The following is a 25,734-nucleotide window of genomic DNA, read 5'->3' on the forward strand; positions in this document are numbered from 1 at the left end:
GCGGCCTGCCGCTGCTCGGTGGCTCGAGCGATGGGCCAGATCCCGGGGACTCGAGCGGCGCTCCTCGCCCGTGAGTGAAAGGGGATTGGGATTTGGGGATAGTTTATTGTCCGTGACGCCACCCACGGTTGTGGTGATTGAATGTACACCACCGCTGCTCTGGCTGGGGATCCCGGGAGTGATGGTGTGGAGCAGCCAGTTGTTGTGTTGCCCCCCCGTGGGTAGGGGTTGGTGATCCCGGGGCCCAGTGATGGGGTTGGGATGGTGGACAGGCGGGTATGGGGCCTGTGGAGGTGCAGGGGCGCAGGGGCAGCGCTGTGCCGCACGGCACGGAGGTACTCACTCAGCCAGTAAACACGACACAGTTCTCGGTAAACAAACGGCTGGTTGGACGGGTCCTTCGGACGGTTACGGTGCTGACTTCCCCTGCAGTTGACGGTGACGGTCTCTTCCCTGCACCTATGTGTTGTTGTTTGGTAGCGATGGGTTCCCACCGGTAACCCGCTCCCCAGCTTGGATATGAGCCGGAGGAGCTCCACTCTTGCCCGCAGGCACTGGCCCTGGGAAACTGGTGCCTTGGCGGTGGCGGTGTCTCCCCTTAACGGTTGGACTGTTGCCTTCAGACGGGACTTGGTTGTTGGGAGACAGTCGTCCCCTTCACTGACGGATTTGGCAAAATCGGCGACTCCTAGCCTTGCCGGGATCCGAAAGGCCCCTGCCCTGGTGCTGACTAATCTTCGTATACCGCTCCGGTACCGCCGGGTCACCACCCGTCCGCGGTCCTTTCGGCAACCTCCAATCAGTCTCGCCTGCAGACGGTCACCGCCGTCTGCCAACCTTGCTGTCTCAGTCCGGGGCACACACCCGGACCAACTTCAGGCTTCTTTCTGTCACTTTCTCTGTTGCTCTTATTTTAGCTCCTCTACCACTTCCTCTCACTTTGAACTCCCTAACTGGACTCTGTTCTCACTCAAGCTCTGCCTGAGCTCAACTGCACTCTAGCCCTCAGCTAGACTTCAACTTCCACTCTTTCCACTTCCTCCTCCAAACTCTATCTGCCTGGTTCCTCCCGCCTCCAGGGCTGTGAACTCCTTGGTGGGTGGAGCCAACCGCCTGGCCCACCCCCTGGTGTGGACAACAGCCCCTGGAGGAAGGCAACAAGGATTTTAGTTTTGACCTTGTGTGTACCTGCAGGGAATGTGGGGTGCGTGTGGTGTTGTGACCTGTGACCCCTGGCTTGCCCAGGGCGTCACATTCCCCCTTAGCAAAACGCAGACCGTCCTCGGGCTGCCCGTCTATGCTCTGGACACTGTGCTGATGTGGAACCCCTGACCGGGTCAGGCACCACTGAGTACTGCACCCATGCTGGGTCAGTACAAACAGGTAATCCCAAAGGCTGAATAGGGTGTGGACACACAGACACACTTTAACTAGGTCTCACACACATCTTAGAGGGAAAATAAGACCGCATCAATGCTGATGTCTTTTTCCGGATAATCTTTATTCCATAAACTCGGTTAAAAGGTGTTGTAAAATCAGCGGGTGGAGGAGACCTGGATGCGGCCCCTCACTATGGACGACGGCCGTTTCGCCTGTGATTAGGCTTCCACGGGTCCAGGTGGACCCGTGGAAGCCTAATCACAGGCGAAACGGCCGTCGTCCATAGTGAGGGGCCGCATCCAGGTCTCCTCCACCCGCTGATTTTACAACACCTTTTAACCGAGTTTATGGAATAAAGATTATCCGGAAAAAGACATCAGCATTGGTGCGGTCTTATTCTTCTTCTGTATTGATGAACTGAACTGACTTTTGCTGTTTGGACCTGCACGCTCATCCGGCTTCCAACAAGGACGTCTGGTGCTATATTCCTTACCCTCCAGTGATCCCAGGTGTGATAGGCGTGTATGGGTGGTGCAGGACTGTGTTCTCTTGGATTCACATCTTAGAGGGAACCCCTGGGCAGACCCAGGAGGGGGCGTGTACTCCACATCCCAGCTAGTGGTGCGGTGGAGAAGCTGGAAGGAGTTGTGAAGTGGTAGTGAGTCAGAGAGAAGCAGTGGAGGAGGACTCACAAGCCGAGTCCGAAGCGGAGAGCGGGCACGCAGACACGCTAGTCAGACCCGGCCGGTGTAGTGGCAGATGCGACTTCCCTGGATGAATCCCATATACTTCAAGTCAGGGGTTATCCGAAACAAGAAGTGCTAGGAAGGCGAGCTTACTGTCACCCTTACCTCAGCCTGAAGGATACCTGGTTCTCCCTGCAGTCTATCTCAGTATCGCCCGGGTTACCTCACAGTGAACAACTGAACGTGAGTAAAAACCCTGAAAGACATTCTGGACTGTGTGTGAGTTCTTCTGTGACCTGTGGTACTACGCATATACACCCAAGCCCCTGGGGCCAGCCTCCCTCTCGGAAGGCCATAACACCAGACTGCATACACAATCAGCCCCAGACGCTCGTTAAACTGCAGTGGCGGTCACCCCTCATCCTGACTGCAAAACCGAGAGTGGCGTCACAACTGCTATGAAAGTCAACCTGACATACCTGTTGCCAGAAGGGTCCCTACAGAGAAGTCCTCGCAGTGTCCCGCAGGTGACCGCTGCAGCGCTGTGGTGGGTGACTCACTGACAGACACAGCTATCCTTCTTGCCACAGCTAACATTAATTTGCGATCATGGATGAACTGCAACACCTGAGCAACCGATGTGGGTTATAGACACCGCCTCATGTGAACTCTAGGAGTGAGAGCAATGAAAAAAATGCAAACGTGAACAAAACAACATCCAAAAAGGATAACAGAAATAGTCTGTGGGCACCACCTGCAGAACCAGTCCTTTATCATTTCTACCTGATTTTTGCTCCATTTGCACAACAGCAGGAAAAATTGATTCACATTCAGTGTTGGTTCATAACTGGACAGGTTGATTTCACAGAAGTGTGATTAACTTGGGGTTACAATGTGTTGTTTAAGTGTTCCATTTATTTTTTTGAGTAGTGTATATGTAATATTACTTTTTACTTTTTTTTTTACAGCAGAGTGTTAAGGAGAAATTCCATAGTTTGAGAATTCTCCTTCTTAACAGGGAATGTCTGCTGTAATCTCAGATTGAAGGTCACTGAGAGCCGGCAGAAAAATTCAGACCACACAATATAGCTGGTATGAATTCCTTTCTCAGTGAAAAGCAGGTGCACATGTGTCGTGCTTTATTTTTACAAGACTTTTTATAGAGCAATAATGGGTTAATCTTTTAGTAAAATTCCTAAGTATGCCATTGGCTGTATTAAAAGCATACGCAGAAAGCCTGAGACGTTTATCCATTTTTTGGGACTCCCCCTCCAGCCCCTCCTGTGTTCCAACTCCATAACTTGCAGAGTTTTTGTCACGTAGCACCTCAGACACGGATCGGAACTTTGTAGCCAGTCATCATCATTATCAATCTCTTCATTCTGTTCCCTTGTTTCACGATATCAGCTACTGACCTTGGTGTATACATGCTTACAATCTCTTGCTACTTATATAGCAAAGAAAGCTTGGTTATAGAAAAGGCATATAGAAAAAAAATATATTGGATTCTCACAGTAGAAAAGCACATAGAAAAATATATTGTATTCTCATAAGAGTATATTCTTATTTTGATTCTTGCTTAGGTAATATATTTGTCGTAGTATAGAGGTTATATATTTCATTTTGCACTGTATTTCCCCACAAACAGATATTTTTGGATATTTTTTAATATTAAAGATTATTATATCACTGACTAGTCTGATGATATATCGATCACATGGTCATTTTACAAAATCTTTATTGGGTGTATGACTTTGTGTACATGTTCTTCATCCTATCTGAAGTCCTTCATTTGTGTTCCTTTTGTTCCATTACTGAATACATGTTACGTCCCACAGACCAAAGCAAGTGCATGGGTGTGGAAGGTGATGAATTTCCTTTAGAAAGTGTGACAAGTAAATCACAGGTTCCAGTACATGTTACCTGTGTCCTACTTGTGTGAAAACTGACAAAGAACTCTCTCAGCTTCTCCCAAAGCGTCAGACGAAATGAGACAAAATGTTAATATAAGAGAAGCGCTCGGCACACGCGTCTCATTTACAGTGAATATTTATTTCGGTATTAGATAGAAACAGAAACTCCAGAAGACACATCAAAAAAACATCTTATCTGCTTCCTAACATTGCGTTTTCATTTAGTGTTGAAAACAATTTGTTTTGTTTTGCCATTTTCCATTGATAGTGACGTATAAAAGCTTGTTTTTTGATTTGTGAGCTGACATTTTTATTGGTACATATAATTGCATGATCATTACTTATTTCATTTTTGGTGGAGTTGCAGACAAAAAAAATCAGCTGTTTTTTTCTATTTTTTTTCTCTTTAGGTCTTTTACAGTATAGCTAAATTAATTTTAGACTTTGATATATTGGACTTTTATAGATACAGCAATACTAAATATATATATATATATATATATATATATATATATATATATATATGTTTTTAATGTTAATTGTTTGAAGAGGGGGTGGTTTGAACCTGCGATAATCTGATCTCTCGTTCTACATACAGAAATACTACAGTATTGCCCTATTCAGAGAAAATCAAAGTCCCCTTTGAAGCCATGATATCAGCTCATCAGCACCCCACAGGGAAGGGGAACATGGAACAGAGTGCCGCCTGGCCCGGGCGACTTAATGCCACTGTCAAAGATTCAGCGCTGATTGATCGCTGATGTTAAAGGCAGATGCCATCTGTGTAATGCAGCCGGTATCTGCTGAGTTAGACTGGATTCACACAATCGTATGGCATCAGATGCTATATGCTAATGACCCATGGCTCTCGCTCTGCTGTGAGTGTAAGGCTATGTGCCCATGGGACAGATTTATCTGGATTTTCTAGATAAATCCGCAGATTTTAGCAAGTACAGACACTCCCCATGTTATCCTATGGGACAGCTATTTCGCTGTACTACCGCAGCTATGAATAGCTGTGGTTTCCGGGGATCAGCTGCGGGAAACCTGCGGATCTACCTGCGGATATATCAACATAGCCTAAGCCAAGTGTCATGCAACTGTGATCCGATCCTGCGATCAGATCAGCTGCGGAGGGGGGGGGGGGATTAATCTCCCCATCTTCTCCATTGTCAGCTGATGCGATTATCACACTGCACTTGGATATCATCTGAGTGTAGTCCGATGCTTCACTTGCACCCATAGACTTGTATGGGTGCGAGTGACACATCTATCGCTGACAATCGCAGCATGCTGTGACTTTACGCTCATTCAGAATCTGGATGAGAAAAAAGCTGACCATCTGCTCTCCCTCATCGACTAACATTGGTCCGAGTGCAATGTGAGATTTTATCGCATTGCACTCGTCTGAGTGATACGCTCATGTGAGCGTACCCTAAGTGCGGGCTCAGCTCCTGAGCTCGCTGCATACACAGGAAGCTAACATTGGACGTATCTGTAAATCCACGGTCGGTAAGAGTTTAAAAGTAAAACCAATTTATTAAATGGAAAACCATAAAACTAAGCTATATGTATCCTCTTGAAACCTCACCTGTCAGGGCTTCTATGGCGCATTCTATATGCTCACAAAGTACTAGTTATAGCAGGTCATAAATCTGAGAAGACCGATTAGTAGCAGCGTTATAGAAGACCGTAGATATTAGGTTAGAAAGTTTAAATTGGAAGAGATGGGAAACCAGCATCCCTCTCATTAAAGCCATTTCTCTCTTCTGTCATCTATATCAATATACAGGACACTGGATGAGGGATAACCATACACGTACTGTAACTTGCTAATATCTAAAAGCAGGTGACATATGAAATCCGTACTTGTTGCAGATTGCGGCCTTCCCATATTAATATTGCATGCTCCTCTAAAGACCTGAGTTCACTAAAGGGGGTGTTACACGCAGCGATATCGCTCGTGTAAGCACCCGCCCCCGTCGGTTGTGCGTCATGGGCAAATCGCTGCCCGTGGCGCACAACATCGTTAGGAGCCGTCACACGGGACTTACCTGCCTAGCGACGTCGCTGTGTCCGGCGAACCGCCTCCTTTCTAAGGGGGCAGTTCGTGCGGCGTCACAGCGACATCACACAGCAGCCGCCCAATAGAAGCGGAGGGGCGGAGATGAGCGGGACGTAACATCCCGCCCACCTCCTTCCTTCCGCATTCCCGGCGGCCGCAGGTAAGCTGTACTTCGTCGCTCCCGAGATGTCACACGTAGCGATGTGTGCTGCCTTGGGAACGACGAACAACCGAAGACCTCTACAATCAACGATATTTTGAAAATGAACAACGTGTCAACGATGGACGATAAGGTGAGTATTTTCCATCGTTATCATTCGTTCGTTGCTGTCACACGCAACAACATCGCTAACGATGCCGGATGTGCGTCACGGAATCCGTGACCCCGGCAATATATCGTTAGATAGAGTCTAACTGGGGGTATACATTATATGAGTTACTTTACATACTGTACATCCATGCACTAGTGTTAGTGAGGGTCTAACTACAAGGCTGTCTAGCTCTCAAAGTGAATATACGGAGAGGACATGAAGAATGATCCTAGCGAGAGAATGCCTATTGAATGAAATTAGAAAAGCGTGCGTGGGAGACAAAGCTTCTGGTGATTGAACCCTTGAGCTACAGGAACAACGGCAGAGAAAACAGACAGGGCTCTAGAAAAAGCATAGTCTGAAAGAAGAGATTGAGCGCTAGGTGTAGAGTCTGGAGGCGGGGGGAAACTGACACCTGACAAGTGACGTGATCGGAGTATGTGTAGTGAGATTGTGCAGCGGCATGGTGGTGTGGTCTTTGTGAAGAAACTGAGGACTGGAGGAGAGAAATGTTGGTTATTTTGTTCTGTTTCTTGTGCAACATTCGTAAATAATCCCTCAGTTGTGTGTTGTAACCATTAAAGGGGTTTTCTCATGAACAAAATACATTTTAATCAATAGATCTTGGAATAATAATAAATTCCACAATTGAATGTGATAAAAAATTTTTTTCCTGTGCTGAGATAATGTGTCCCTGCTATGTACTGTGTAATGGCCATGTCTGACTATACAGGGACATGATCTGCTCATACCAAAGCTCCTGGGTTAGGGAGGAACTAAAAGAGAGTATACAGATAACACAGCATGGGATCATAGCTGCTGCTTTCTGTGAGGTAAAACATTACCCTGCCTGTTTTATGACATGAGCAAGTGTTTCCAGTCCCCTGAGATCATCATAAATCCAGTCAGTGATATTTGATCTCAGTGGCCGCTGGAGCTCCTTCCTCACTGACTTGATTTTTGATTAGCTCAGGAGACATTGCAGAAATACTCCCTCATATGATAAAACGGGCAGGATAATGTTTTACCTCACAGAAAGCTGCAGCTGTTTGTTCCTGCTCTGTTATATGTATTTTTACTTATTCTTCCTCCCCTGTCCAGGAGATGTGGTATGATTAGACCATGTTCCTGTACAGTCAGACACGGCCATTACACAGCACATAATAGTATAACATATATAAGATTATCTCAGCACAGGAACACTTTTTTAATCACATCCAATTGTGGAAGTTATTATTATTCCATTATTCATGAAAATTTAATTTGCTGGTGGAAAAACCTCTATAAGCATTTTGTGTCTGTTAAACTGACAGTGACCATTAGACTTTGCGTGGTACTGTATTTCCAGCTTTTGTCTGTTGCGTATGTTAATATGGAGGCATTAGTCTTTATTTAAGGAGAACCAATGTTACAAATGCATAATTCATAGCATCTACAATGTTGGACGATTACAGGTTTCATATGGCGTTTTCTAAAGGAATATATTCAAGATTGTATTATTTTTGGGCTGTCTTAAGACATTGTGTAAAGATTTAATCTATGATGCAAAGTTGTATTGAGCATTGGGCTTTTTCACTAGTTGATTTATTTTACCATTTTGCAGTTCTACAAAATTAAATCTTGGCTGCACTTTGCACACGCATTTAATTACTGTACATTTACTTAGATGAAGCTTATATCAAATAAATGGCCAATGCCAGAACAGCAATACAATAATACAATGCAGGGAGGAATTTCAGCTATACAGTTGGCTCTGAGTGACTGTGCTGTGGGGCTCTGTGCGGATCAATATTGTTTGCATTTCCAAAATAGTGGTGTAATAGATAAAGGTCTTATAAAACTACAAGTAAATATACAGTAAAGGAAAATAAATGGAAGGAAGAATATAAACGGAAATCGGTAAAACAAGATGGCAATAAAGAGCTGGCTCCAGCACGAAAATGCAATGGATTGTGAACTCTTGCTTGATATTCAGGTACCCAATTATCTGATCAGAAGAGTACATTGTTATATAGACCTATTAGGCTATGTGCGGACGTTGCGTCGGAGTACCTGCAGTTTATTCTGCACGTTTTCCTTCCCTTGGTTTTTGACCAAATGGCTTTTGACAATTTTTTAGCGCTAAAAACGCATGCGTTTTTACCGCGTTTTTAGTGCGTTTTTAGCGCTTTTTACCTGCGTTTTCACCTGAGTTTCTGCAGATGCGTTTTTGAGATCAAGACACTGAGAAATAAAGTTGAATTAGTCAAAAAGAATGAAAAAAGAGAAAAAAAGTATAAAATTTACTTTTAATAAAACTATATGGGAAATTATCAATTTTAATGGAAAAATAGTGGTTATGGACATTTTATCAGAAAAATAGGTGAAGTTTCAATTTTTTTAACATTTAAATTTTCGGTTATTATGTGTGTGTATAAAGGAACATTAGAACCCATTAAGTTTTGTCCAGAAAAGCATGCGTTTTTGGAGCCAAAAACGCAGTGCAAAAGCAGGTAAAAAGCATGAAAAACGCAGGAATTGTGATTTTGGTTGCGTTTTGCCATTTCTCATTGACTCCAATGTTAAGGAAACGCTGCAGAAATGGCAAAAACAACTGACATGCTGCTTCTTTTTCAGCATGGTTTTTGACCACAAATATGCAAATTAAACGCTGCAGAAAAAAAAGCAAAGTGAAGACAGGATTTCATCTTTTCCCATAGACTTTGCTGGAAAACAAAAACGCATGCGTTTTAGCGCAAAAACGCTGCTGCCAAAAACGCTGCAGAAACGCGGAAAAAAACGCAACGTGCGAACATAGCCTTAGACCTGATGTACTTACTTTGAAAGTCCATGTCAGAATGGCAGTGTAATTCTAATAAAAAGTGTAAAAAAAGTGTTAAATAGAAAGTACCAGCAGGTTTTAGAACCTTTAATCTGTGTAATGCACGTTACTTCCATTCCTCTGTTGTTTTTTGTTTTTTTTTTGTTCCATTCCAGACTAATCGCTTTTCCAATTTTAACACTTAAAGCTCTCTGACATCATTTCATGTGGCAGCGCATGCGGAGATCCATAGTTCGGCTCTTAGGGCTCTTTTCCATCGGCGATTTTCTTGTGCGAGTGCGATCCGATGCAAAATCGGATTGCACTCGCACTAGTGTTAATCTATGTGACCATGCCATCCTGTCCGTTTTTTCTCCACTTGAAACGCACTCATAGTGAAATCGCAGCATGCTGCATTTTGTACCGAGTCTCACCTTTTGCACCCTCATGCAGGCCTATGGGAGTGAGAAAAAAAAATCTATACAGATGGCATATGCATGTCACACGGATCCTTGGTGTTAAAAATCTACAGACTCGCATAGCACTCACTTGCATGACACTCACATATCATACGGATGCTAGGTGAGAAAAAAACCCCCACAACATACGCATGACACTCACCCCACTTTAATGAGCGAGTATCGCAATGATTATATAATCGCAGATGGAAAAGAGCCCTTAAAGGGAATCTATCAGCAAATTTCTGCTACCTCATCTGAGAAAGGATGATGTAGGCAAAGAGATCCTAAATCCAACGATGTAATAAGGAAAATAGGGATGCACAGCCCAAAATCAACACATTTGAGTGCAGCCTATGTGTAAACTGGGAATGCAAGCAAAAAGAAGAAGAAGGCACACATATATGAAGGCGCACATCAGAATCGTCTAATCTTGAATAGAATAAATTTTATTGGGTCAAAAAAGGGGGGGACAGACAAGGACATCATAAAAACCTTTAAAATACACATATAACATCTGACCACACTGATGCTCCCATAGAAATAAATGACATTCCATATGATAACACAGTCAGCAATATATAGCATGCAAAGAATACCCTCTTAATCAACAATAAGGACAAATAACCAATATGACACTTAATGCCTGAGTGGTATATATAATGTAGATGGAGTCCTCAAATAGATAGTCACACAATTATATCATGACTAAAAACTGCGCCCATGTCAATGATGTATAAACCCGGCCCCTACAATGCTGCCTAAGCAACGTATTCAAAGCAATGTAGATAAATATAGCAAAATATGGTTGCATAAAAACATATAGCTAGAAATGAAGTGTGTGGAACAGCAAGTCCCAGCCAGGACGTTCCACTGCAATCATATAAACAGAGGTCGCCAGTCACACTGGTTGTTTTTAGTGATCTATGGCCAGGGTGCCAGGGATGCCTAGGCAGGCAAGATTATACACACAAGCAGGGCAAGGAGGCACTGCGCCCATACACAGTGCATATGAGTCAAATGTAAAGGAGAAATAACCTGAACATGTAAGTCAATCATGCATGCAGCATGGGCGCAAAAAAGCGCAATTACCAGCCGGGCCCGGCGCAGTTAAAGAGGTTCTGCATGAATCATACAAGGAGCAGGAGTGGGGTCAGGGAAATGGCCCAACGCGTTGCGCTGACTAGCAGCTTCGTCAGGGGAGGTATGTGACGAAGCTGCTAGTCAGCGCAACGCGTTGGGCCATTTCCCTGACCCCACTCCTGCTCCTTGTATGATTCATGCAGAACCTCTTTAACTGCGCCGGGCCCGGCTGGTAATTGCGCTTTTTTGCGCCCATGCTGCATGCATGATTGACTTACATGTTCAGGTTATTTCTCCTTTACATTTGACTCATATGCACTGTGTATGGGCGCAGTGCCTCCTTGCCCTGCTTGTGTGTATAATCTTGCCTGCCTAGGCATCCCTGGCACCCTGGCCATAGATCACTAAAAACAACCAGTGTGACTGGCGACCTCTGTTTATATGATTGCAGTGGAACGTCCTGGCTGGGACTTGCTGTTCCACACACTTCATTTCTAGCTATATGTTTTTATGCAACCATATTTTGCTATATTTATCTACATTGCTTTGAATACGTTGCTTAGGCAGCATTGTAGGGGCCGGGTTTATACATCATTGACATGGGCGCAGTTTTTAGTCATGATATAATTGTGTGACTATCTATTTGAGGACTCCATCTACATTATATATACCACTCAGGCATTAAGTGTCATATTGGTTATTTGTCCTTATTGTTGATTAAGAGGGTATTCTTTGCATGCTATATATTGCTGACTGTGTTATCATATGGAATGTCATTTATTTCTATGGGAGCATCAGTGTGGTCAGATGTTATATGTGTATTTTAAAGGTTTTTATGATGTCCTTGTCTGTCCCCCCCTTTTTTGACCCAATAAAATTTATTATATTCAAGATTAGACGATTCTGATGTGCGCCTTCATATATGTGTGCCTTCTTCTTCTTTTTGCTTGCAAATCCAACGATGTATCACTTAGGCTATGTGCGCACGTTGCGTACTAGCCCTGCAGAAATTTCTGCAGCGATCTGAAGAGCACACGTGCGCTTCAAATCGCTGCAGAAAATGTCCGTAGAGAAAAAAAAAAAAGCCGATTCCATGCACTCTGCCTGCAGCTCCTGCCATAGACAGAGCAGGAGCTGCCGGCAAAGCGCACGGAAGAAGTGACATGTCACTTCTTAGAACACAGCGCTTCGGGCAGCAGCCGAAGCGCTGCGCTCTAAGACGCCACGTGCGCACGGCCCCTGCACAATCTCCATAGACTGTGCAGGGGACGCAGGATGCATGCAGTTACGCTGCGCTACAAAGCGCAGCGTAACTGCATGTATTTACGCAACGTGCGCAAATAGCCTTAGATTACTGGCTGCAGCCGTTCTGGCAGAATCACAATTTTTAAATTGAGCCATCTAACAGAGTTGAAAGAATCCTGTCCCGCCCACACTAGGCTCCCTATAAAGATTTAGCATTGACACTGAGGTGTCAATCAGAGAAGGGGCGTTCTGTACTGTTGTGTGCATGACATTATAGTCTGAGTAATGATAAGTTCTGCTGGTTATACAAACAAAGGAAATAAACAACTGATCGGACTATGACAAGACAGGCATCCTTGAATTTTATGTTTTAACCCTTGCAGCATTGTCTTCAGATTGCATAGCAAATACCTGCTGACAGATTCCTTTTGAAACGTTATTAGGACTTTACTGCACTTGCGCCCCCTCTGGGAATGATGGCACCTGCGTGAATTCTCCTGAGAGAGGCAGGTTACTCAGACAAGACTGGGATGTCATTCAGTGACTGGAGGATGACTGTGGTTGGGGAAAGAGAGAGAGGCCGGAGAGCCCTGGGTCCAGGGCCAAGACCCTGCACATGTGACTCATTTACATAAAGCAATTAGTCAGGAATGGAATAAAGGGTTGAAAAAAATAAGGGCACCAAATTAATCGATATTACTGATTAGATCAGTTTGGGTATTAAAACCTGCTGATGGCTTCCCATTTAACAGCCATTCTGACATGGATTTTTAAAGTAAGTACACCGTCTTCATTAAATCCAAGATCTTTTTAAGAAAATGTGGAGTTTGTATTGTGAAATCTGGTGACAGTTCTGTTTTAGGCTGCGTGCCCACGATCAGGTTTCACAGTGTTTTGGACGCAGCAGCTGCGTCCAAAATGCTGCGTTGTACAGTACAAGCACAGTGGATGGATTTATAGAAATCCCATCCACTGTGCGTGTGCGGCCCGCAGCGTAGAATGACCTGTGGTGCAGCTTTTGGATCCACAGCATGTCAATTCTTTGCTGCAGAGTCGCAAGCGTTTTCCGCAGGGAGAAAACAGCGAAAGACCGCAACTGCCTGAACCCTGATCATGGGCATGAGCAGCTGCGATCATCTGCGGAGGAGAGTCGTGGCCCCGCAGGTCAGGACCCACTGCATCCTGGACACAGCAGGTCCTGATCGTAGGCACAAACCTTTGCTTTTCCAATTGTAGCATCAAGCTCCTCTTCATGAGAAACAAATCCCCAAATGAGCCTAAGCAGTGGCATAGGGGGCGCATTGGTAGTAGTCATTCACTGGCCTTGTTTCCTGAATGTGCCATGATAACAGTATTCTACATGGCACATGGTAGCGGTTTAAAAGTATTAATCTTTGTCTGTAGTAGCAAATGATTTTTCAGATTGTTTCCATAGGTGTAAATTAAACAGTTAACAATATAAACCTTTTCATCTTTTTAGGTTGACAAGCGGTTGTCTTCACCTCGGAGTTCATCTAAGGTAGGGCATAACAAGTAACTACAAAGTGTTTAATTTAACTATGATGTGTGTGTATTCTATTTTCCAATATACTAATTGAATGAACACATAATTAGGGGCATAGCTGGGGAAGGGGCTGGAGGAATATTTATGCTGTGTGCTGGGTGTGGTGCACCAATAACCGCTCTGTCCTGGAGCAGGGGCAGATGGCTGTATGTTTGGTCCGAGTGTGAACTGACAAAACATCAGATCTCGTTCGGACCAATGTTAAGGCCCCGTTACACGCAACAACGTTTCTAACAATATATCGCCGGGGGTCACGAATTCCATGACGCACATCCGGCATCGTTAGCGACGTCGTTGCTTGTGACAGCAAGGAGCGACCGTTAACGATGGAAAATGCTCACCAAATCGTCCATCGTTGACACGTCGTTCCTTTTCAAAAAAATGTTGATTGTTGAGCATGCAGGTTGTTTGTCGTTCCCGAGGCAGCACACATCGCTACGTGTGACACCTCGGGAACGACAAACTACAGCTTACCTGCGGCCGCCGGCAATGCGGAAGGAAGGGGGTGGGCGGGATGTTACATCCCGCTGATCTCCGCCCCTCCGTTTCTATTGGCCGGACGCTTAGTGACGCCGCTGTGACGCTGCACGAATCGCCCCCTTAGAAAGGAGGCGGTTCACCGGCAACAGCGACGTCGCTAGGTAGGTAAGTCCCGTGTGACGGCTCCTAGCGATTTTGTGCGCCACGGGACGCACAAACGACGGGGGCGGGTGCTTTCACTGCTGCGTGTAACATCCCCTTTAGTCTATGGGGCTGTGCACATGTTAGATTGTCTCCTTAGACAGTGTCTATCTGATCAAAAAAAAAAATCACTGTATGGCCAAGTTTTATAGTTTTATGTGCTATTCAATCGCACTCAGCCATGCAAGTCAATGAGTGCATGGAAATCATTGGACTGCACTCGAATGACATCTGAGTGCAGTTCGATTTCTCCGGACTGACACATGTCAGGTTTCCAGGTTTTCCAGTTCTCTTTTGAATGAGCTTGCCCTCGGTTAACATGGAGTTTACTGTTCTGTTGCCCTACTTCCTGTCCAGCTGCTTAAAAGGCCGCCTCTAAGCCTAGTCCAGTGCCTGAGTATACTGCTTGCTGTGTGCTCCTGCTTTGCTGCTGCTAATCCTGATTGCCTTTGGATCCTCCTAAAGACTACCGACCGACCGACTCTGGACCTTACCCGGTTTCTCTAAGCTGTGCCCGGATTCCGTCTGCCATCTTCGGTCAGCACTCTGCCCGGTTCTCTCTGGTTCGTAACCACTCTGGACAATCATTCCGTACGGACACTCCTGGACTTTTACCGCTTGCCCCTTGTGTCCCGGCTGCGGCGCATTTAGGCCTTCCGGGGTGATTGCCGGACAGTCCCTGTATAGGGGTTTGCTCTGGTGGTCTCCCTGGGGGAGTCCGGTGCGTGGCCCCGGGAATTCCCTCCGCTCCGTTTCGGGAAGGTATTTCGTGTGTTTGTTCTGCTGTGTTTGTTCCGTTGTGTATCTACCGTGGTTACATATTATAAACATCTTGTACCAAGAACTCGTCTCTGATTGTCATTGCCCTACGCTATCGAAATCCTCAGAACATATATAAGTATTACATTATACTCAGGCCATAGGAGGATTTCGCTGGGGCAATGACTGAGACACGAGTAGATCAGCTCTTCTCCATGATTAACTCCCTGCAGCAGGAGATGGAGGCGGTGCAGAATAAACTTAGAGATGTGGAGGCACAGCTGGGCCATGATCACCAGGTACTGGGGCCGGCTATACAGGATTTGCAAGTCAGAGTGGAGGCTCAGGAAGCCGTCCCCACTACGTCCGTATCAGCTGCCGGTATGCCTAGGTTACCCCCATTCCGTTTCAATGGTGATCGTAGTCAGTTTCGTGGATTTGTTAACCAATGTATACTGTTTTTCGATGTACATTCTGATTATTACCGTTCTGATCGGTCAAAGGTGTTATGTATCATCATGTTATTAACCTCACGAGCACTGGCTTGGGCTAATCCCATGATAGAGAATCGGGACATCCGTTTGAACCACCTGGATGACTTTCTGACCGCAATGGCGCAAATGTTTGATGATCCGAATCGCCGTGCTACCGCTGAATCGGCTCTCCTTTCCTTACATCAGGGAAAGCGTTCTGTCGTTGAATACGCCACTGAGTTCAAGAGGTTAGTGGTAGACACCGACTGGGGAAACAATGCATTATTATCCGTTTTCAGAAAAGGTTTGTCCAGTACCATCAAGGACGAGTTAGCCCGTTCCGAATCTCCAGGGGATTTTGAACTGTTTCTCCAGCACTGTGTGCGCATTGATACTCGTTTGACGGAACGTAGACAGGAAAAATGGGCAGCTGTAAACCGTGTAAACAATATTGCGTTTCCTTCCAGAGAACCCGCTCTCAGGACGCCACGGGAGGCCGAGGACGTACCTATGCAAGTGGACTCTTTGCAAAAACGAGAGACCAACGAACGTCGTGAACACCGGCTCCGTGAGCGTTTGTGTTTCTATTGCGGTCAATCGGACCATTTCTTGATCGACTGCCCGAAACGTCCAAATCGCCCAAATAAGGTATTGGCAGCCATGGCAGAGTGTGACAACACGGATGCAGAGTCCGATATCTCTGAGGCAAGTGGACACTTGGATGCGGTATTTCCCTTGACTGTAATGTCTACCTCACCGAAGGACTCAGAGGGGAAATATACCCATTGCTTACTCCCCATTCAGATCCGTTGGGAGGGACAGCTAATTCCTACCTCTGCAATGATAGACTCCGGGGCAGGGGGAAATTTCATGGACTCTTCCTTTGCCAGGAAACACGGTATCCGGACTCAGCAAAGATCCTCACCGGTTACCATGGAGACGGTAGACGGATCTCCGTTAATCTCTGGACCAGTGGATCGGGAAACAGTACCGCTCGAATGTGTGATGAAGCCAGGTCAGCAGGGGACCCTTGTTTTCATGATAATTTCTTCCCCTCATTTTCCGATTTATTTTAGGTATTCCGTGGCTACGGTCTACAAATCCGGTCATCGATTGGGAGACTAAGGAAATATCCTTCCCACCGCAGAGTGGTCCGACCATTTGTCCAGCTGTTCCGGTTCCAGTAACACCAAATACGGAGGGCACTGTACAGGTACCTGTTTTACCCCCGGTTTACCGTGACTTCGCTGATATATGCGACAAAAGAAAAGCCGATCAGCTTCCCCCGCATAGACCATATGATTGCCCCATAGACTTACTCCCAGGGGCGGAGATTCCGTTTGGTCATGTCTACCCGTTGGCGGCACCTGAGCTAGAAGCACTAAAAGAGTATATTGATGAAAGCCTAGCCAAGGGATTTATTCGTCCGTCTACCTCACCCGCAGGGGCACCCATCTTTTTCGTGAAAAAGAAGGAGGGGACTCTAAGACCCTGTATTGACTACCGGTAACTGAATAAGATAACCATCCGGAACCGGTATCCGTTACCGTTGATTCCTGAGCTATTGGAGAGGGTCCAACAGGCAAAAATATTCACCAAATTAGACCTCCGTGGGGCATATAATCTGCTTCGTATACGTCCCGGAGACGAGTGGAAGACCGCGTTCCGATGTCGGTACGGACATTTTGAGTACCTAGTGATGCCTTTTGGACTTTGTAACGCTCCCGCGGCATTTCAACATCTAGTTAACGATATTTTTAGGGATATCATGGACCAATTCATGGTGATCTATCTGGACGATATCCTAATCTTTTCTGATTCTCTACAGGACCACCAGGAGCACGTCAAGACCGTACTTACCCGTCTGAGGGAAAACCGCCTATACATTAAACTGGAGAAATGCGAGTTCCACTGCTCACAAATACAATTCTTAGGTTATGTCATCTCTCCTCAGGGACTGAACATGGAATCTAGCAAGATACAAGCCATTCTAGACTGGCCGGAACCGGGAAACATCAAAGAGGTACAACGCTTTGTCGGTTTTGCCAACTTTTACCGACGCTTTATCCGTAACTTTTCAGAGATTGTTCGTCCCATCACTCTGTTGACCAAGAAAGGACAGAAGTTTGTGTGGTCCGCCCAGGCCCAGGAAGCATTCCATCGTCTCAAGGTATGTTTTACCTCAGCGCCAATATTAGTACATCCGAATCCCGCACTTCCCTTTATCGTGGAGGTCGACGCTTCCGACTATGCATTAGGGGCCATTCTTTCTCAAAGGACCGGGGACAAGAGTCTCTTGCATCCGTGTGCCTTCTTTTCCCGCCGGTTGTCCCCTGCAGAAAGGAACTATGACATTGCGGACAAGGAATTATTGGCGATTATTTCCGCTTTCAAGGAATGGAGACACCACTTACAGGGAGCCGCGCAGCAAGTGATAGTACTCACAGATCATCGTAATCTGGAATTTCTTAAGTCTGCCAGGTGCCTGTCTCCACGGCAAGCCCGTTGGAGCCTATTTCTTAACCAATTCAATTTTATCGTTACATACCGTCCAGGTTCACGTAATGGGAAAGCCGATGCCTTGTCCCGAATCCACGCCGTGGACTCCGTACCTGGAACCCCGTCTCAGACCGTGTTATCGGATGCCAATTTCGTTGGAGTAATCCAGGACCAGGACTTGTGGAAGGACATCAAGCTGGCCTATGATGGTGATGTATTTCTTGCTGCCCCCCGAATGATGTAACACTTGTTCTTCGGAATGGTGTGTGGTTGAGAGAGCGACGCATTTATGTCCCGGAGGCCGTAAGACTTCGGGTTCTCAAGTTGGTCCATGACTCCGTGTTGGCTGGTCATAGGGGGGTACAGAAGACGCAGGACTTTCTGAGCCGTTTTTTCTGGTGGCCTACCTGTTTAAAGGATGTGAAGGACTATGTCCACTCATGTGTGGTTTGTGCCCGGTGCAAGGTCCCTCGTGTGGCTCCTACGGGACTCCTCCAACCGTTACCCGTGCCATCTCGCCCTTGGGGGTCTATCTCCATGGATTTTATTGTGGAGTTGCCAGTCTCAGGCGGGCACGATACCATTTTAGTGGTGGTGGATCGATTGACTAAAGCTGCTCACTTCATTCCGTGTACCGGTCTTCCCTCAGCCGCAGAGACAGTGGATTTGGTTATCCAGAACGTATTCCGATTGCATGGGGTACCAGACGAGATCATCTCTGACCGGGGCGTGCAGTTCACGTCTAGATTCTGGAAGGGGTTTTGTACGGCACTCCAGATTGGTGTCTGTTTGTCTTCTGCATACCATCCTCAGACAAATGGGCAAACCGAACGGACGAATCAAACCCTGGAACAATACCTTCGATGTTATGTCAGCCATCTCCAAGACGATTGGTTGAAGATGCTTCCGTTGGCGGAGTTCTCATATAACAACACTCAGAGCAGCTCCACTAAGGTAACGCCCTTTTTCGCTAACCTGGGTTACCATCCGACTGTTTTGCCTAGGTCACCGGTTGCGGTTTCGGTGCCGGCGGTGGAGGACAGAGTGACAGAACTACGACAAAATCTGGAGGTTCTAAAGGACACTGTGGCTATGGCCCAGGAGCGTTACAAGAGGTCGGCAGACACTCACCGGAAACCGGCACCCATGTACAAGGTAGGGGACTCTGTATGGTTATCCACCAAAAACCTGAGATTGGGTGTTCCTTCGCGGAAGCTGGGTCAAAAATTCATCGGTCCGTTCAAGATCACCGGGATCGTGAGCCCTGTGGCTTGTCGGCTACGGTTACCGCACCATCTAAAGGTACACCCGGTCTTTCATGTGTCTCTCCTCAAACCCGTTTCCCCTAATACGTTTCATGGTCGTGTTGTGCCCCCTCCTCCGCCTGTGATGGTCGACGGCGAGGAGCAGTTCGTGGTTGAGGACATTATTGACTCCCGGCTCCATCGTCGTCGGCTCCAGTATCTGGTACGTTGGCAGGGGTACGCCCCCGAGGACGATTCCTGGGAACCGGTGGGTAATATTCGGGCACCCCAGAAGATTGCCCAGTTTCATCGACGTTTCCCGGACAAGCCAGGCCCTGATCCGTCCTGAGGCCGTCTCTGGGGGGGGGAGTAATGTCAGGTTTCCAGGTTTTCCAGTTCTCTTTTGAATGAGCTTGCCCTCGGTTAACATGGAGTTTACTGTTCTGTTGCCCTACTTCCTGTCCAGCTGCTTAAAAGGCCGCCTCTAAGCCTAGTCCAGTGCCTGAGTATACTGCTTGCTGTGTGCTCCTGCTTTGCTGCTGCTAATCCTGATTGCCTTTGGATCCTCCTAAAGACTACCGACCGACTCTGGACCTTACCCGGTTTCTCTAAGCTGTGCCCGGATTCCGTCTGCCATCTTCGGTCAGCACTCTGCCCGGTTCTCTCTGGTTCGTAACCACTCTGGACAATCATTCCGTACGGACACTCCTGGACTTTTACCGCATGCCCCTTGTGTCCCGGCTGCGGCGCATTTAGGCCTTCCGGGGTGATTGCCGGACAGTCCCTGTATAGGGGTTCGCTCTGGTGGTCTCCCTGGGGGAGTCCGGTGCGTGGCCCCGGGAATTCCCTCCGCTCCGTTTCGGGAAGGTATTTCGTGTGTTTGTTCTGCTGTGTTTGTTCCGTTGTGTATCTACCGTGGTTACATATTATAAACATCTTGTACCAAGAACTCGTCTCTGATTGTCATTGCCCTACGCTATCGAAATCCTCAGAACATATATAAGTATTACAACACAATGGAGAAGAAGGAGACTTTTTGTTCTCCATCTTCTCCTCATCTGAGAGAATCAGAGGACACTATGCTGTCAAATGATCAAACTCTAATCAGAGCATCAATTGCATAATGAAAAATGAACTCACTGATTGGCTGCCACACTGTCATTGTCACATCAGCACCGCAACCATTTACAGACTCCAGGAGCAGCAACGGAGACTTACCAGTAGACTCGAAGAAGGTGAAAGTAGCACCAAGGCCAGACATGTTCTAAAAGAGAACAACCCCCCCTAAGGGTGAGGTTGTGTTTAAGGACAGTATTTTATTAAGTTCCATTTATATCATAGTTGTCCATGTGGTAGCATGTTGACGTGTTTACATAATATATTGATTTTTTTTTTTATGTTTTTAATCATGTATAGTTTTGTTCATAAGTTAATCATGTGTCATTAATACTGTATTGCACACTGGTGCACATTTTTCCATCTTCTTGCTAACTATAGATACTTGCACTCTTTTGAATATATACGGTGCCTGCGATAGTATAATAATAAACAAGATAAAAGAGACATGTCTAGTACAGCCAGACAGGGAGATGCTGGCATGGACATTGCCTGTTGAACATGTCATCTCTTCTTGCAGCAATTTCAACAATTTTTTTATCTGAAAAACGACAGTCTATTCACACACTTAGGGTACGCTCACACAAGCGTATGACTTGGATGAGTGCAATGCGAGAACATCTCGCATTTCACTTAGACAAATGTTATTCAATGAGGCAGAGCAGATGGTCAGCTTTTTTCTTATCCAGGTTCTGGATGAGCGAAAAGTCGCAGCATGCTGTGATTATCAGCGAGAGACAGGTCACTTACATCTATAGAAGTCTATAGGTGCGAGTGAAATATCAGACTGCACTCGGATGTCATCAGAATGCAGTGCGAAAATCACATCAGCTGACAATTGAGGTAGATGGGGGCATTAATCCCTCCTCCTCTGCAGCTCTCACCCCCTCCTCCGCAGCTGTGATCCGATCACAGGATCAGTTCACAGTTGCAGGACACTCAACTCACGCTGGCAGCACAGCAGGAGCCGTGGGTGATTAGCATATCGCATCTGATGCATTTGCATTGGATGAGATACCATCGTGTGAATCCAGCCTTGGGGAAACTTAAACACTTGTTATACTAGCTGAGTGAGTGGGAGAACCTCGCAGAGACTTGTCTTTTGGACTAGTCAACTCATCTTTGGCCGATTTTTCACAATAAATGGATGTAATGTATGAGCCCTGATTCATGTTGCCAGTGATTTGGGATGCATAAATTATGTGACAGGTTCAGTATAAATCCTAATACAAGTAAATGTAAGCATTTATCTATGATAAGGAGAAAGGAGGGGCAAACATATGCACAGGACATTGAAGGGAACCTGTCACATCCAATAACGCTCTTAACCTGCAGCTATATGGTTAATCTTCAGTTTGTTATTTATAGGTGCAAAGCCGCTATAATGAAAGTGCAGCACCTGGGAGAAAGTAAACTTAATTTCTCCCAGGAGCCTCCAGCTTTAAGTCATGCAGACATTCTTGGAGCAATTAGTGTCCCTGGTCACAGCACTGAGAGCAGTGGCCACTGCAGCCATGCCCGGCACTGACTGACAGCCGTCTCAGCACTGATGCACTGCATAACCAGCTGGCAGTATGCGTCGGAGCATGCTTATACAGTAGCTGCTGCTCTCACTGCTGTGAATGGTGACTATAGACACTCCGGCATGCCTGTGTGACCTCAAACCGGCAGCTCCCTGGAAAAATAAAGTTAATTTTCTCCCATGTGCCCCACTTTCAGGACAGCAGCTTGGCACCTTCCTAAGGCTATTATCTTGCACATTAACCCTGTAGCTGCAGATTAATAGCATTATCCGACCTGGCAGGTTCCCCTTAATCCCTTTAAATGTAGCATATTACCAGACATATAAACAGTTTTATTTTGCATGGAAGATAATGGTAAAATCGAAATATTAATTTTTATTCGTGCATCACTGTGTAACAGTTGAGCATTTTTTTAATGCTTCAATGGAAAAAAGGTATAAAATGTAATACATAAAATGTTACAACTATTGTTTCTGCGAGTGTGTTCTCTGCTCATGGCATTTTCAGATTCTACCAAGCAGTTGTGCGGTATTCAGGAAGTGGATGGAGGCCGATAAGCGGGAAGTAATGGTACTAAATTGAAACATAGAGGATTCAATAGCACAGTTAGAGGGGCTGCAGAGGCTGCATTCATACCTGGGCCTCCATGCCTCATGACAATTCAATAAAATTAGTAGTTTGCACAATACTGTAATACCACTTACAAATAATGCTTACTATCCATATAAGTGCAGCTTCAGTCGGCACAGAGTACTGCATCTCCCTTAAGATGTAGTACTCATCCCGGGTAAGGAGAGGTTAATCGCTGGTGTTTCTCACATTCACAAACCACAAACAGTTAGGTGTTTTCCCACCGGGGGAATGGCCTGGTTTAGATAGGGGGGGTGGCCATCACGAAACATGGGACTTTCTCGGTCACTAGGACTACCACCTGGGGGGCGGGCACCACTTGGGGAAAAAGAAAGGAGCATCTTTACACATAGTTAGTCAGCGCCGGGCACAGCTTGGGTGAGGAGAACAGTGGGGACTTCGGTCCAGACATATCCTCTCTACCTTCACACTTCTGGGAGCGCCATAGGACCCGTGGCTTGGAGCAGGCTGCTCGGCCCGGGTTCTCTACAGCTACACGGGATTCCAGGGTCTGCAGAGAGTGCAGGAAACACCCGCAGCCCGTTCCATATTCCACATACAAAGAGATTGGAGGGACCCCAACCAGAAAGGACTCACAGTGGTTACACCGGCGGTGACCTCGAATTGCTCGGGATCGACTGGGGTCCATCATGGCGGTGACCTGCATCTCCTGGGTAAACCAGGACGGTAAGTAAAGAAACCTTGAACCCGCAGAGACTGTGTCTGCCTGTCCTTGCCGTTGCCCCGTGCTTCGGCACCAGACATTACTACTCCCCTTATCATCCTCCCTGGGGCCCATTCCACCTGTGGGGTGCAGAAACATCTTAGCTGCTACAACCATCCACCCCGGAGGACAGCGACAGCAGCAGTGGCTATTTCCTGGCCGCATAATGCAAGTGGCGTCACGAGACAAATCGAACATCCACTATCATCACACCCTCTTCTTTATTGTACACCTCGGGTCACGAAACCGGGCAAGGGCCACCCATGACATCCCCCTGACCAGACATCACCGGCCCGGCAACGAGTTAACCCCTTGCCCTGTGGGTGCTACATAAGCATTTATTTTTTTAAGCAATTTGCATTCTATTGTAAAATGAACGCGTCCAGATGGGCACTTTCTTCAATAATTCACTTACCTCATTATAATAAAAACAGAGAAGAAATTGAAAACATTTCTGCAATAAGCAATCCGATCTTGAGACATGAGCTGATTGAGGTGATTGTGAGCACGTTAGAGTGATCATCATCCCCTAATGTACGATATCACACGGGCATAGAAATGTTCTAGATCAGGCTATTGAGTACTAACGTTGATTATTAACACAATCCAGCTACTAGAAATTAATCAAGTAAATCAGGTTAATACTTAAAGAGTTTGTCCAGATTTGGAATACAACTTGGGTATCATTTTATGTTACTGCAGACTGCTGAGTCATGACAGTGCGCAGTGTGCATGCTGTCATGATTAACTAGAATTACCAGTGTCAGCAAGAGGTCACAAAACCATGCATATGCAGTTTGTATTCTTGCCTTGATGTGTTGATTACATATTTTTGGCTTCTCTCAATAAAAGTGAATTGAGAGAAGCCAGGTGAGTCTAGTCGGCATGTGACTAAAGGGTGCTTTACACACTGCGACATCGCTAGCGATCTCATTAGCGATGTGACACGCAAGATCGCAGATGCGATCTGGCGTGTCGCATCGCTAACGAGATCGCTAGCGATGTCGCAGCGTGTAAAGCACCCTTAAGTATGCAAACCACACTGCCCTCTCGCATTGGAAATACTGGGAAATCATGACACTGTGCACACTGGATGCAATCTGTTGTCATGTAAAGTCACAACAGACTTACAGTCATATGAAAAAGTTTGGGCACCCCTATTAATGTTAACCTTTTTTCTTTATAACAATTTGGGGTTTTGCAACAGCTATTTCAGTTTCATATATCTAATAACTGATGGACTGAGTAATATTTCTGGATTGAAATGAGGTTTATTGTACTAACAGAAAATGTGCAATCCGCATTTAAACAAAATTTGACCGATGCAAAAGTATGGGCACCTCAATATAAAAGTGACATTAATATTTTGTAGTTCCTCCTTTTTCAAAAATAACAGCCTCTAGTCGCTTCCTGTAGCTTTTAATGAGTTCCTGGATGAAGGTATATTTGACCATTCCTGTTTACAAAACAATTCCAGTTCAGTTAAGTTTGATGGTCGCCGAGCATGGACAGCACGCTTCAAATCATCCCACAGATTTTCAATGATATTCAGGTCTGGGGACTGGGGTGGCCATTACAGAACATTGTATTGTTCCTCTGCATGAATGCCTGAGTAGATTTGGTGCAGTGTTTTGGATCATTGTCTTGCTGAAATATCCATCCCCTGCGTAACTTCAACTTTGTCACTGATTCTTGCACATTATTGTCAAGAATCTGCTGATACTGAATTGAATCCATGTGACCTTCAATTTTAACAAGATTCCCGGTGCCGGCATTGGCCAGACAGCCCCAAAGCATGATGGAACCTCCACCAAATTTTACTGTGGGTAGCAAGTGCTTTTCTTGGAATACCGTGTTTTTTTGCCTCCATGCATAACGCCTTTTTGTATGACCAAACAACTCAATCTTTGTTTCATCAGTCCACATGACCTTCTTCCAAAATGTAACTGGCTTGTCCAAATGTGCTTTTGCATACCTCAGGCGACTCCGTTTGTGGTGTGCTTGCAGAAATGGCTTCTTTCGCATCACTCTCCCATACAGCTTCTCCTTGTGCAAAGTGCACTGTATTGTTGACCGATGCACATTGACACCATCTGCAGCAAGATGATGCTGCAGGTCTTTGGAGGTGGTCTGTGGATTGTCCTTGACTGTTCTCACCATTCTTCTTCTCTGCCTTTCTGATATTTTTCTTGGCCTGCCACTTCTGGGCGTAACAAGAACTGTACCTGTGTTCTTCCATTTCCTTACTATTTTCCTCACAGTGGAAACTGACAGTTTAATCTTTGAGACAACTTTTTGTATCCTTCCCCTGAACAACTGTGAAGCCCCACAGGTGTAGTGTCGGTGTCGGTGCATTACCTTCAGGGACTCCACGTTGCTGGATCTCCGTCACTGGTAGGAAATCTTCTTGTTTTGATCGTGACGCCACTCTCAGTATTGCGGTCAGTGGGGACCGCCACTGCAGGTTAGGGGACGCCTGGGGCTGATGGTGGGTGCAGTCGGATGTAGTAGCCTCCTGAGAGTGAGGCAAGCCCCAGGGCCCGGTGTAGGTTTGTAGTACTACAAGTCGCAGAATGACCA

The 25,734-nt window shown here is 46.0% G+C and overlaps 1 protein-coding gene across 1 annotated transcript in view; it reads left to right on the forward strand.

The window, feature by feature from the left end:
- ANK3 (ankyrin 3) overlaps positions 1–25,734 on the forward strand; it is a 1,059,766-nt gene that overhangs the window by 232,784 nt on the left and 801,248 nt on the right. Inside the window, exon 2 of the mRNA XM_075348673.1 lies at positions 13,422–13,460. Coding sequence (XP_075204788.1) covers positions 13,422–13,460 — 39 coding nt within the window. The remainder of the gene's footprint in view (positions 1–13,421; positions 13,461–25,734) is intronic.

The sequence above is a fragment of the Anomaloglossus baeobatrachus genome, chromosome 5 (assembly GCF_048569485.1).
Source record: "Anomaloglossus baeobatrachus isolate aAnoBae1 chromosome 5, aAnoBae1.hap1, whole genome shotgun sequence".
Taxonomy (NCBI): Eukaryota; Metazoa; Chordata; class Amphibia; order Anura; family Aromobatidae; genus Anomaloglossus; species Anomaloglossus baeobatrachus.